At 36.8% G+C, this 12,214-nt stretch overlaps 1 protein-coding gene across 2 annotated transcripts; it reads right to left on the reverse strand.

Annotated features, from left to right (window-relative positions):
* Positions 1–773: 773 nt before the first annotated feature.
* COMMD6 (COMM domain containing 6) lies at positions 774–5,856 on the reverse strand. Of its 2 annotated transcripts, none has more exons than XM_081291984.1 (3): positions 5,724–5,856; positions 2,966–3,118; positions 774–969 (listed from the first exon to the last, which is right to left on the reverse strand). In XM_081291984.1, the coding sequence occupies exons 2-3, from the start codon at positions 3,089–3,091 to the stop codon at positions 919–921; spliced, it is 177 nt and encodes a 58-aa protein (XP_081148110.1). In that variant the 5' UTR covers positions 3,092–3,118; positions 5,724–5,856; the 3' UTR covers positions 774–918. The 2 variants fall into 2 exon arrangements, with proteins under 2 accessions (XP_081148110.1, XP_081148109.1); XM_081291983.1 differs by lacking the exon at positions 5,724–5,856 and adding an exon at positions 3,458–3,676.
* Positions 5,857–12,214: the final 6,358 nt, after the last annotated feature.

A 12,214-nucleotide genomic window follows, 5' to 3' on the forward strand; every position in this document is an offset into this window, starting at 1 on the left:
TGCAGTGGACTTTCTAAAAATACAGAATCAACCGAATCTAGGCTAATATAAAAGAAAAATGGTCAATCTTAAACCAATTACAAATATTAGAGAAAATAAACCGTGCTCTTCTGATTGCCTACGTGAATGCTATAAAATCATATTTGTAACTTTTTACCTTAATGAAATCCTACTTTTCTGCTTTATACCTATTGATAGGACTCCATATAAGATTTTATTTAGAAAGCGAATTCCATTGCCAATAAGTTTCAAAACAGTGTTCTAATACATAAATTTGTGCCGCCTTCAATTATGGTTTTGACTTTTTAAATATTTAACTCATATACTAGAGCACCCGTTAGAGTGTGCAGTTCAAGCCAGGTGTGGTGGTGTACTCTTATAATCCCAGTGGCTCGGGAGGCTGAGGCAGGAGGATTGCCAAATTCAAAGCCAGCCTCAGCAACTTAGCAAGGCCCTAAGCAACTTGGACCCTGTCTCAAAATAGAAAATAAGGGGACTACAGCTCAGTGGTAGAGCTCCTGCCTTGCACATGTAAAACACTGGGTTTGATCCTCAGCACCACAGAATAATAAATATATTGTGTTCATCTATAACTAAAAATTATTTTAAAAATAACAATCATTTATTATTTTTAAAAAATAAAATGGGCTGGGGATGTTGCTTAGTGGTTAAGTGCCATTAGGTTCAATCCCTGGTACCATAAAATAAATCATGAAGTGTGCAATTCAATAGCTTCTAGTATACTGACAAACTTATACATTAATTACCACTAATTCCTATTTATCTCACTTTTTATTTAGAAAAATGAAAGTATAATTTTCATTCAATAAATATTTGATCCTTATGTAGTTTTTTTGCAGAGGATGAAATCCATTATTTTAGATGATGATAGCAATTTATTAGCCAAATAACCAGTTTTCACACAGTTTCAATAATGGCAGCAATGTCCTTGAACTGTCTGTAGAAATTCTGGAAAGAAAGGGGAAAATATTAATTTTGTTTTTAGAGAATATTTAAGTAGTTCCTTTAATTACATCTGAGTACTAGGGGCTGTCTAACATTGTTTACATTTTAATGTTACATACTCAACTAATAAAGACTGCTGTGAAACAAACAAGTGCAACTAGTTACTACACACAAAAATATTATTGTAGAATCAGATTAGTTTACTACTAAACTTTTTTAGAAAGCAGGAGAAAGTTTATGAAGATCACACCAGATTTATTAAATACCCAATACTATCCTAGACACTTAAGATAAAAACAAAATTGACAGATTCATTATGGGTCCCTACCTAACCATTTTCAACCATTTCAGGGTCACAGGGGCTATTTTAAGATTGAGTTCAATTTCAATAAAACAGACCCAACATTGACAATATCTTAAATGGTAGAAGTTTATTTCTCTATCATTTAAAAAAATGCTTGTGGTTTGGTTGATCTTCTGTAGAATTCTCTTTTAAAATATCGCAGTTAGGATCAAATTCTGTTTTCCTTTTTCTTCAGTACCTGCTAGAAACCTGGGAGGCAAATGTGAAACATAACTGCAGCAACTGGATACCCTCTGATTTACACATTTGCATTTTCATTATTATCTTGGCCTTAATTTTCTATTTTATTACTTGAGTATTTATTTGAACTTATATGAAAATGTCATAAAACATAATAAAACATAATAAATTGTGACTATTCTTTAAAAATACATATTGATGGTCAAAATCGCTAACAAAAGCCCAAAGATGGGGCTGGGGATGTAGCTTAATGGTAGAGCTATCATATACCAAGGCTCTGGGTTCAATTCCCAGCACCAATAGGGAATGGGGGATGGAGGGGAGAAGCTGAAAGACTGTTCCTTAGCTCTGTTATGTATTTGCCTGGTTACCTTTAGACCACATAAAGAATGTCTTAAAAAACAGCTGTCCCCTCCTGGCAGCATGGGAGGCTGAGGCAGGAGGATCACAAATTCAAAGATAGCCTCCGCAACTTAGTGAGGACCTAAGCAACTTTGTGAGACTCTGTCTCAAAAAAATAAATAACAAGAAGGGATGGGGATGTGGCTCAATGGTTAACATTCCTGGGTATAATACTCAGTACCAAAAAAAATAAATTTGTCCCCTAAATAAAATGTTATATATACTCACACCCCAGTGGTCCCACAGTATTCATGGGGGATTGGTTCCAGGAAGGATTGCCTATAGACTCCAAACTCTGGATGCTTAATTCCCTTATATAAAATTTACCATTTGAAATATAATGTTTATACCACCAATATATGTATGTATTATACACACACACTCAATGAAATATTATTTTGCCATAAAAAATCCTGCCATTCGTAAAAATTTGCATAAATTGGGAGGACATTATGCTAAGTAATATAAGATAGACACAGAAAGACAAATACTACATGATTTCACTTATATAAAATCTAAAAGAGTTGAAGTCAAATCAGAGTAGAATGGCAGTTGTGAGAGGTTATGGGGAACAAAGAGATGTTGATCAAAGAGTATATACTTTCAGTTATAAAAGTTCTAGGAATCTAATGTAGTTATGGTGGGTATAGTTAATAACAGTATTTTATCTAGTTGAGGTTGGTAAGAGTAGATTTTAAGTGTCTTCACACACACACGTTAACTATTTGTGTTAATGGATATGTTTATTAGCTTCACTATAATAATCCTTATACCATGTATATTTTTATTAAATCACGACATTGTTCTTGAAATTTCCTAATTATACTAACAAAGGATACCTGTCAAAAGTAATTAACTGGCACAACACATAAATTTAGCAATTTTATTGAAAATAATTTATTAAATTTTCAAAGAACAAAATCTACATCTTTTGTATCTGCTAATACATGTAAAACACATCAATTTCCAAATATTGAAAATTTCCCTTAAGAAAGATTTTATACACTTCATAAGCAATAATTATACTAAAATTCAATGAGTTAAACTACAAACCTGAAACTGTGGAATTGTCATTTCAAAGGACTTGTTCTTTACTTGGCCAGAATGATCTGCCACTTTTAGCATCACTGCAACATAAGGATACTTAAGAGATCTGCAACTGTCGGAGCTCACAGCCATACCCAGTTTCCACTGAAAATCGACAAGCTTTAACAAAACAGTATAAAACAATAAATTAGTAACATCATTGCCTTGAATGCAAATATTATTCAATTTTACTCCTCTCAACTCAACTTTTAGTTTCAATGCAGGTCATAAAATACAGTATCTTCATTTAAGATCATTTCAGAAACAATTAACAAGGGACACAAATAGAGTTATAAAACAACTTTGTCATATTTACAAAAGAAAAAAGCAAAAAGTGAAAAAAAAAAAAAAAACCTCTACAGAATGGATAATATAAGTAGATGACATTGAAGTATTGGTTTTCCTTAAAAGGTTTAAATTTTGTTCTGGCAATTCAAAACACTTTGAAGCATCTTTTACCTCACTTTCCTGTTCCAGATGCTTCCTCATTCCACAAACAAAAAATCCTCAAATGCAAGATGGGTTACGTGATCTTCATAATTAGTCGAGGCACACGTGAGAATCATTCCAGTTTCTTTCCTCACCATAGTCCTCAAGCTCAAACCTTATATTAGCATAAATAATGATGTAGTTTTAAGATTTCATCAGTGTTCATGATGGTCAGGTGATGTGCTCTGTAATTTACATGTATTAAATGCCTCAGTGAGTCAGCATAACATTATGGATTATTTCCATTTTGTAAATGACAAATCCCAATTTCAGAGAGCTAAGGTAATGTGTGCCAGGTCACACAGTTCTGGAATCAGAAGAGAAACCAATGTCTGCATGACTCCAAAGACTACATGCTTATAAACTACTAGCTGCTTCAATACTTTATCTAGTTCCTGTCAGTGATTGTTCAGTGTTGTTATGGCATAAATCAGGACTGGACAAATGCAGCTCTTAATATTGACTTTAAAACATAAGGCTGTGGGTGGAAGAATTTTGTCTGTCTTATTTTGAAAGATTAGACAGGCACGTGACATGTAGCAGGCATTCTAAAAACTCATGTCTGCTACCAAACTAACCTTTGCCCTGTGTTCTTACTTCTCTGACAGATCAGAGAATTGTTGATTTTTCAGTAAGCTCAGCTTTTAGTTTCTACTAAAAGTTAATACTGCGTCCTAAAAGGGTAAATTTCTTATATACTGGTCCAGAAACTAGAAGCTCTGATTTCTTTTAATAAATTTATTGCAAGGTACTTTATAATTTATTTGTTTAAAATTATATTTCCAACTTTGTTTCTGAACTTTAAAAAAAAACAATGGTGGGCTGAGGATATGGCTCAAGCAGCAGCACGCTCGCCTGGCATGCATGGTGTGCTGGGTTCGATCCTCAGCACCACATAAAAAAATAAATAAATAAAGATGTTGTGTCCACCAAAAACTAAAAAATAAATATTAAAAAATTCTCTCTCTCTCTTAAAAAAAAAAGGAATCTCTTGATAAACTCATTATAAATCAAATGATGTTTGTAAATTATCTTGGCTTTTCCTGCATAGAAGAAAAATCAGATAACCTATGAATGAATGTATGGATGGGATGTATAGCAGACTTAATGGTCACGCAAACATGTTCATGTCCTAATCCCTGAACACTGAGTTACCCTATGTGATAAAACAAATATTAAAGACTTAACAAAATCAAGGATCTTGAGATGGGAAGGCTTTTCTGGATTATCCAGGGAAGCTCAATGTGATCACAGCGTCTTTGTAAAAGGGAATAAAGAAGGTCAGAGTCAGAGAAGAATGCAGGGGTTGAAATGATGTGTTTTGAAGATGAAAGTAGAGTCCATAAGCCAAGAAAAGGAGGCAATTTCTGAGAGCAGGAAAAGACAAGAGATTCCCGTACAACCTTGAAAAAAGAGCCATGTCAACATCTTAATTTCAGTTCTAGAAGACTATGTAACTGAGCAAAGCCAGGTAGAGGACTGATTACTATCTCCTTGAGTTCCCCTATCTCTCAAGTATCCTCAAAAGCAACCATAAGATCAGAGGGAGACAAAAGACAGAGCAGTCAATGGACACCTCTCTTGGCTCCTGTATTTGCATTATTTCTTATCTCAGCCCTTTTTTATATTTTATATGGATCTGGATAACTCTTGACCGCAAACCTTATAGTTTTAGGACTCTTCTTCAAGGAGCATTATAAGTAATTTGTCCAAAAATAGTTTATTAGCTGCAAACACTTGAAACAGAAACGGAACTAAGATGTTCTTGAAAAAACTATTGTTTTTCAACATACATCACACACACACTCTGAAAGGTTAAAAAGTTATACTCCATCTTCAAAATAACCTTTCTCAAGTGCAAGAAACGTCATCGGTGCTACCTTTGTAAATTTTAGTAATTTCTTATGTGCCCATCACATTCTAAAATAGTGTATTCCTACCTTCGAATACAGGTCGCCTAATTAAGGAAGAACAAGACTTTGTACACTTTGCACTAGCGCTGACTGGAGAAGCTTAAATTACAATGGCGGCGGCGTCACCTCGCGCGCACCGGGGAAAGAGCAATGCAGGGTTGCAGGCTGGAGAACACCGGCTTGAGGACACAGGTTATGAAATGCAAGGACAGGGCACCGCACGCTGAGACGTCGTTCTCCAGCTGCAGGCCGGCCGCGAGCGGCCGCCAGCCCTTGACCAACAAAGGCCGGCTGAGGGCAAGGCAGGAGGGCCATTCACTCACCTGGTTGGTGACCTGAAACGGAAGCAGAAAACACAATTTATGAGACGATCTTGCTTGCTCAGGGGTCCTCTGCCCCTTCCCCTTCCGGGCCGAGTCTCACCTGCGATTTAGCATCCAGGATCGGCTCCTGAGACCGAGACGCCTCCATGGCAAAGGCGAAGAGTTGGTCCTGCAGCCTCAGGCGGAGGCTCTCTCGGGCCAACACTTCCGCTTCCTGCCCTTCGCGGACCAGCGCACGCAGCGGACGGTGGGTAGGGAGTGGAAAGAAACATCTTTGCGGAACTCAACTTTTGTCTCAAGTAAGCATCAGTTTTAAGTAAAGATTCAGTACTATGGAGGTTGATATGGATAAAAAGGCCGAAGACTTAGGAGACATCTAGCGAGGGGAAGGATTAATTACATTCAGGACGCTCTTCCCCCGATCCTAGGCTGCAGTTATGGGCTCTTCCAGTCGGGGGCGGGGCACAGAGTAGTCTCTGCTAACTCGAACTCGAGACCGCCCGTTCTAGCCTAACCTAACTTGGAATCTGCACGACCACACCCACTACCTTCGATTTTTGTCCCGCGAAGGAGATGATTGTGGGAACCATGTGCTTTCAACCCTGGGATTTACTTCACTGGAGGGAGAGACTGGAGGATGCGATTCTTCATCCTTCCTGTCATTAAACTCCAGGGCACAACATAACTACAGCAATACCTTCTCATCCGGTCTTGCCTCTTTCTCTTACTGAATTTGAATGAATTCTACACAAAATATACAGAGGGGTTTCTTTCCCCTGCCAACTTATTTTTAAAAACTTGAAACATATATTTTCAAATGTTTCGAAAATAGTTCTATGAACATCCCTATATCCTTCATCCACATTCACTGTCAAGAATTTACACTCTTGTTTTATCACTGCTTATGTACACAGTAATGAGGCTGCTTCATTCCCCAATGCTTGAGTGCATATCTCCTAAAACAAAGGCATTCTCCTAAATAATAACAATTCACGAAGTTTAGCATTGATAAAATAGGATTATCTAATAAATGGGCTAAGTTAAAATTCCCGATCATCTCAACACTATTCTTGAAAGTTATTCCTTCCCCCAACCAGAATCTAATCAAGTGCTGTGGTTGAAGTTAGTAATCAGGACTCTCTGGTTTCTAATCTAGAAATGTACTGGTGAGATGATGGAGGGAAATTCCTCTCTGGAGGCTAGAGGGGCGAATATGCTTTCAGATTCAAATTGTTATTTAAAAAGAAAGAAAGAAAAGAACCAGGTCTGTTGACACACTCCTGTTAATCTCAATGACTCGGGAAGCTGAGGCAGGAGAATCTCAAGTTTCAGGCCACTTAAGGCAATTTAGCAAGACCCTGTCTTAAAAAAAAAAAAAAAAAAAAAAAAAAAAAAAAAAAAAAGCTAGGGATGTAGCTTAGTAGTAGAGTTCCCCTGGGCTCAATCTCCAGTAACCAAAAAATAAAAAAATTAAATTGTTAGAAAAATTCAGTTTTGTACATTTGTTTTCTTGCTGGTTTTAGATGAGGATTCTCAGCTTTCTTGACATGTACTCCCTGCCTCTATCTTCAAAGCCAAAAAAAACCTCTCCGTGTTTTCTGATCTCTCCCTCTGCAGCATTTCTCCTCTGCATTTTTTTTTACCACATCTGATTCCAGCCAGAGAAAGTTCTCTATGTTTAAGGGTTGAAATATTTAGTTCAGACATACACAAATAATCTAGAATAACCTTCCTAATGAAGCCAGATTTAAAGTTAGGTAGTCAGTTAAGTTAGGTAAATCGGGTCTAATATTGAGTAAGATCCAAAATGGAGACCATGTTTAGAATTAATTCTGGGAAAAGTTGAACAACTCTTGGAATGTTAACGAAGTCCAGGAAAAGTCCAAAGCCCATCCCAAAGAAGTGTTAATGAACAGCCCCCAGCAAACTTGAAGATGCTGACTCAGAAGTCCTTCCTGACCAGATTACTTCTTTGGCCCACCTGTGTCCCATCCCTCGGGCCTTCCCACCTACATTCCATCACTGAAAGAACTATAAAAAGGGGAAACAACCTCACTTCTACGGATTCCATCTCTTGGGTCCCCTTCTTCCTCCGGAAGAAGTCTTTTCTGCTGTCCTTTAATAAACTTCTAATTTCCACTCTGACCTTGCCTCGGCGTGCTTCTCTGGTGTTATTCTTCAACACTGGGGAAGCAAGGACTCGTCACGGTCAACAGTGGTAACACTAAGATACATGACTTTAATTACATCTGAAAAGTTCCTTCAGAGAAGTACCTAGATTAGTGTTCATTGAAATAATCAGGGGAGGGCTCATGGCTCAGTGGTCGGGCGCTTGCCTAGCATGTGTGAGGCACTGGGTTCGATTCTCAGTACCACATATAAATAAAATAAAATAAAGGTCCATCAACAACTAAAAAAAAAAAAAAGAAAGAAAGAATCAGAGGATGAGAATTATTGAGACTTGAGCATTTCTGGAATCCTGCCTACTACAAACACCACTCATAGTGTTGTTGGAGAATTATGTTGGTTAATTCATGTAAAACAACTAAAACTATATCTGGAATGAAGCTCTCATTAAACGTACTAATTAGCTTGAGAACATAGTCCCTGAAATAATCAAAAGATTTCCTTCCTATGGAATTCAGATGAAAAGATAGAACGCTATTGCACATCCAGTTGGTCAGTGAATTTGTTCTATTTGTCAAGAAATCTTTCCCCTTAGCTCTTGGCTGCCATCATATTTATGCTCCACAGGGCGTGTGCATATAACACACAATACAAATTTTGACTGTAAAAATGTTCTAAAAAAGATAAAAAGATATATTTTAAAAATTAATATTTATTATTTCTCTATTTTTCATTCATTCACTTAAAACTGTTGATTATTTTATTATTCAGTGTGAGTGTCCCATTCCTAAAACCATGGATCTAATTTAGGGAGAATAAAATATCAGTAGTATTTAAGGAAATCTCTGCCAATTCTTACTCTCCATCTTGTGCTCTGGACATTCCAGCAACATATCTGATAAACTATTTACTTTTAAGACCTTGGTCTTACCAGAGATCAGAACTTATACAAGTTTCACACTTGGAAAATATGAATTTTATGAATAGTGTTAAGGAAAATGCTAAAATTTAAGGTGCATGAGTATAACTTTTGTCTTATATTTAATACATATTTTGCCTTATATTTAATGTCATCTCATGACATGTAAGTAGGACATATAAATCAGAAAATATGGTGGTCTTGCAGTAAACCTAGTACTATTATATGCATAGGAGGAAGTCTACAGAACTATGTCATGAACTTTTTTCAGAGGTTACAGTGTAATAGGGAAAACAAAATTGACACATGTGAAGCAAGAAATACTTCAATTTAAGCTTTTATCTTAGGGGTTTTAAAAAAAATTTTTTTTAGTTGTAAATGGAGACAATACCTTTATTTTATTTATTATTTTATGTGGTGCTGAGGATTGAACCCAGTGCCTCACACATATGAGGCAAGTGCTCTACTACTGAGCCACAACCCCAGCCCTCTTAGGGCTTTTTTATGCCAAGTGATAGAAATCCAATTCAAGCTAGTATAAGCAAAATAGCAGGAATTATTGTCTCATAGCTTCCATCTCTGAAATATAAGGATGGAACGTGCTGCAGAGACAACAGAATTGTGAGATTTGAAAGCAAAGGGCCCAGTCTCTGTTTCTCAGCTACCATCTGCTTATCTTGTGGCTGCATTTTCTTAGATTTTTCCATGAGCTGCTGGGGAAGGGGAACAGTGCATATAAACATATGACCACCAGCATCTCTGGGATCAAATTACAGTTCATGATCCAAGGGAAAAGAAGCAGCCACCTACCCTTCAATCTCAATTTTCAGAGAAAGACTGATTAACCAGCTTGGGTCATATGCACAAGCCTAGGACAACTATTTGTTCTAGGGTGATGTATTACTATTTTTGCTCCATGGCTCCTATTGTCTGTAAGGGGTTGAACTGTGTCATTGGTAAAGTCACTAGCACCAGTAGGGGTGAAAAATATACCTATAGGAAATATAGGTAAGGATGATGTAACACAACTTAGATTAAAAATGCTAAGGAAACAAAAACAAATATTCGCTAAACATATTTACATATTACTATACTATCAATGAACACAATAAGCAGAATAATAGCCTTCCAAAGATGTCTGCTTCTCAATCCCCAGAATCTATAAATATATTATGTTGCATAGTATTGGGAAATTAAGGTTGCTAATCAGTTGGTCTTAAAAGGAGATGTTCCAGGATTAGTCAGGTGAGTAGATGTAATGACCAGAATCCTTAAATGTGGTAGATGGAGGCAGACTGGTTAGAGAGAGCATCAGAGTAATACCGTGTGAGAAAGATTTAACTGGCTTTTGATGGATTTGAATATAAAAGGATACCAAGAGCCAAAGAATGCAGACACCTGAGGAAGTTGGAATAGGAAAGAAAACAGAGTCTTCCACATAGATGCCAAAAGAAGCACAGTCCTGCCAACACTTTAAGTATAGCCCAGTGATAGCCATTTAAGAAGTCTGAACTTCAGATTGTAGAATGATACTTTTTTTTTTTTTTTTTTTTTTGGTATTAGGGATTGAACTCAGAGGCACTTAACCACTGAGCCACATTCCCACTCCTTTTTTTTTTTTAATATTTATTTTTTAGTTGTAGTTGGATACAATACCTTTATTTTATTTTATTTTTTTAATGTAGTGCTGAGGTTTGAACCCAGGGCCTCACATGTGCTAGGCGAGTGCTCTACCACTGAGCCACAATTCCAGCCCACCCCTTCTTTATATTTTATTTAGAGACAGGGTCTCCCTGAGTTGTTTAGCGCCTCGATTATTTGCTGAGGCTGGCTTTGAACTCACAATCCTTCTAACTCAGCCTCCCGAGCCGCTGGAATTATAGGTGTGTGCCACTGTGCACATTTATCTTGTTTTAAGTAAGTAGAGTTGTGGTAATTTTTCACAGTAGCACCATAAAACTAAGAGAGTGGAGAGAGTATCAGTGAAGTGCTAGGAGCTTTACAGGCCCAAATCTAAGTCCCTCTTTCATCACTTCTCTGTGTGACTACAGTAGTTAGTCTTTTGGAGCGTCAGCTTCTCATCTGTAAAAATAGAGCTATTATTATTTGTCTCAAGGTTTTTATATAGCATAAATATGATTATGTATGTAAAGCAAATAGCCAAGTTCCTGAACAAATACTGGCTGCTTTATTATCATCGTGATATTCAATCCTCCAAAGAAGCCCATAAGTTATCTAGATCATATATTCTAGCTATTTTAAAAATAAGAAAATTGGAGTTCAGGAGTGCTACATGACATCGGTTAGCTAAAAGCTAACTAGCACTTCAATGGTCTGGTTTAATTTTGTTTGCAATCTTATTTCAGAGAGATCCCAGATTCCCAGTGTACCTACTGAAACCCTTTTCAGCTGCTTTCTTTTTTTAAAAAAATATCTTTATTTTACTTATTTATTTTTATGTGGTGCTAAGGATTGAACCCAGGGCCTCACACATGCTAGGTGAGCGCTCTACCGCTGAGCTACAACCCCAGCCCTTTCAGTTGCTTTCTGCTGACTGAATGTGTTGTACACCAGGCTATTCAAGAACATGAGTGCTTGATAGGAGCAGTGATACATGCCTGTAATCTCAACTACTCAGAGGCTGAGGCAGGAGGATCACAAGTGCAAAGCCAGCCTGGGCAAATTTAGCAAGACCCTGTCTCAAAAAACAAAAAGACTGAGGTGCAGCTCAGTAATAAAACACTCCTAGGTTTGATCCCCAGTATCACACACACAAAAAATTTTGAGTGCTTGTGTGTGTTTTGTGATGCCGATAATAGTGATGGTGGTGGGATGGTAACGGCAATTAATGGACAGTATAAGCAAAGATGTACAACTGGGAATAAACATGATCACTTATATTGCATCCTAAGGGTTTAAAGAGCTTAAAGCAAGGCTTAAAATTCTTAGCTTTTGGGCAAAGTCTGGCCCACTCACATATTAATAACAATAAAGAAAGCAAAATAGTTATATCGGAACCTCTAATGAAAATGCATTTAGAAAACTTTCAAATGAAATTCATACTGCATTTCACCAATTCTTAAACGTTCTCGTTTTCACATTAACACGTCAAGAAATTTTACTGCATGTTGCATCAGATGGCTTCTTCACCCAAGCAGCACTTGTGACTCAGTTGTTTTTGCAGGTGTGCCTGAATGTGGTCATAGCTCTTCAACACTTCTACTAAGTCATGATTATTACTGCCTCTATACTTATTATGTATAATTGCCATTCAGATTATCTTTAAAAAGATTATGCTGTGATTTGGTATAACAAAAATATCCATTGTAGAAATAGGCATGAAAACAGAACAGTGTGCTTTAAATTGTATTGATGAAACAGATATGGATTATTGGAGGAATGATCACAATTCTGTTTTCTTGCAAAGCAACCAAATAATTTACAA

This window comes from Spermophilus citellus, assembly GCF_964194105.1.
Source record: "Spermophilus citellus genome assembly, chromosome: 1".
In the NCBI taxonomy this organism is placed as follows: domain Eukaryota; kingdom Metazoa; phylum Chordata; class Mammalia; order Rodentia; family Sciuridae; genus Spermophilus; species Spermophilus citellus.

Coding starts and splice junctions, on each gene's coding strand:
- COMMD6 (XM_081291983.1), bottom strand. CDS start 3,487: ATGAGGAAGCATCTGGAACAGGAAAGTGAG. Junction 3,119..3,457: donor ATCTGGAACAGGAAAGTGAG/GTAAAAGATGCT, acceptor GTTTTGTTAAAG/CTTGTCGATTTTCAGTGGAA. Junction 970..2,965: donor TGACAATTCCACAGTTTCAG/GTTTGTAGTTTA, acceptor CTTTCTTTCCAG/AATTTCTACAGACAGTTCAA.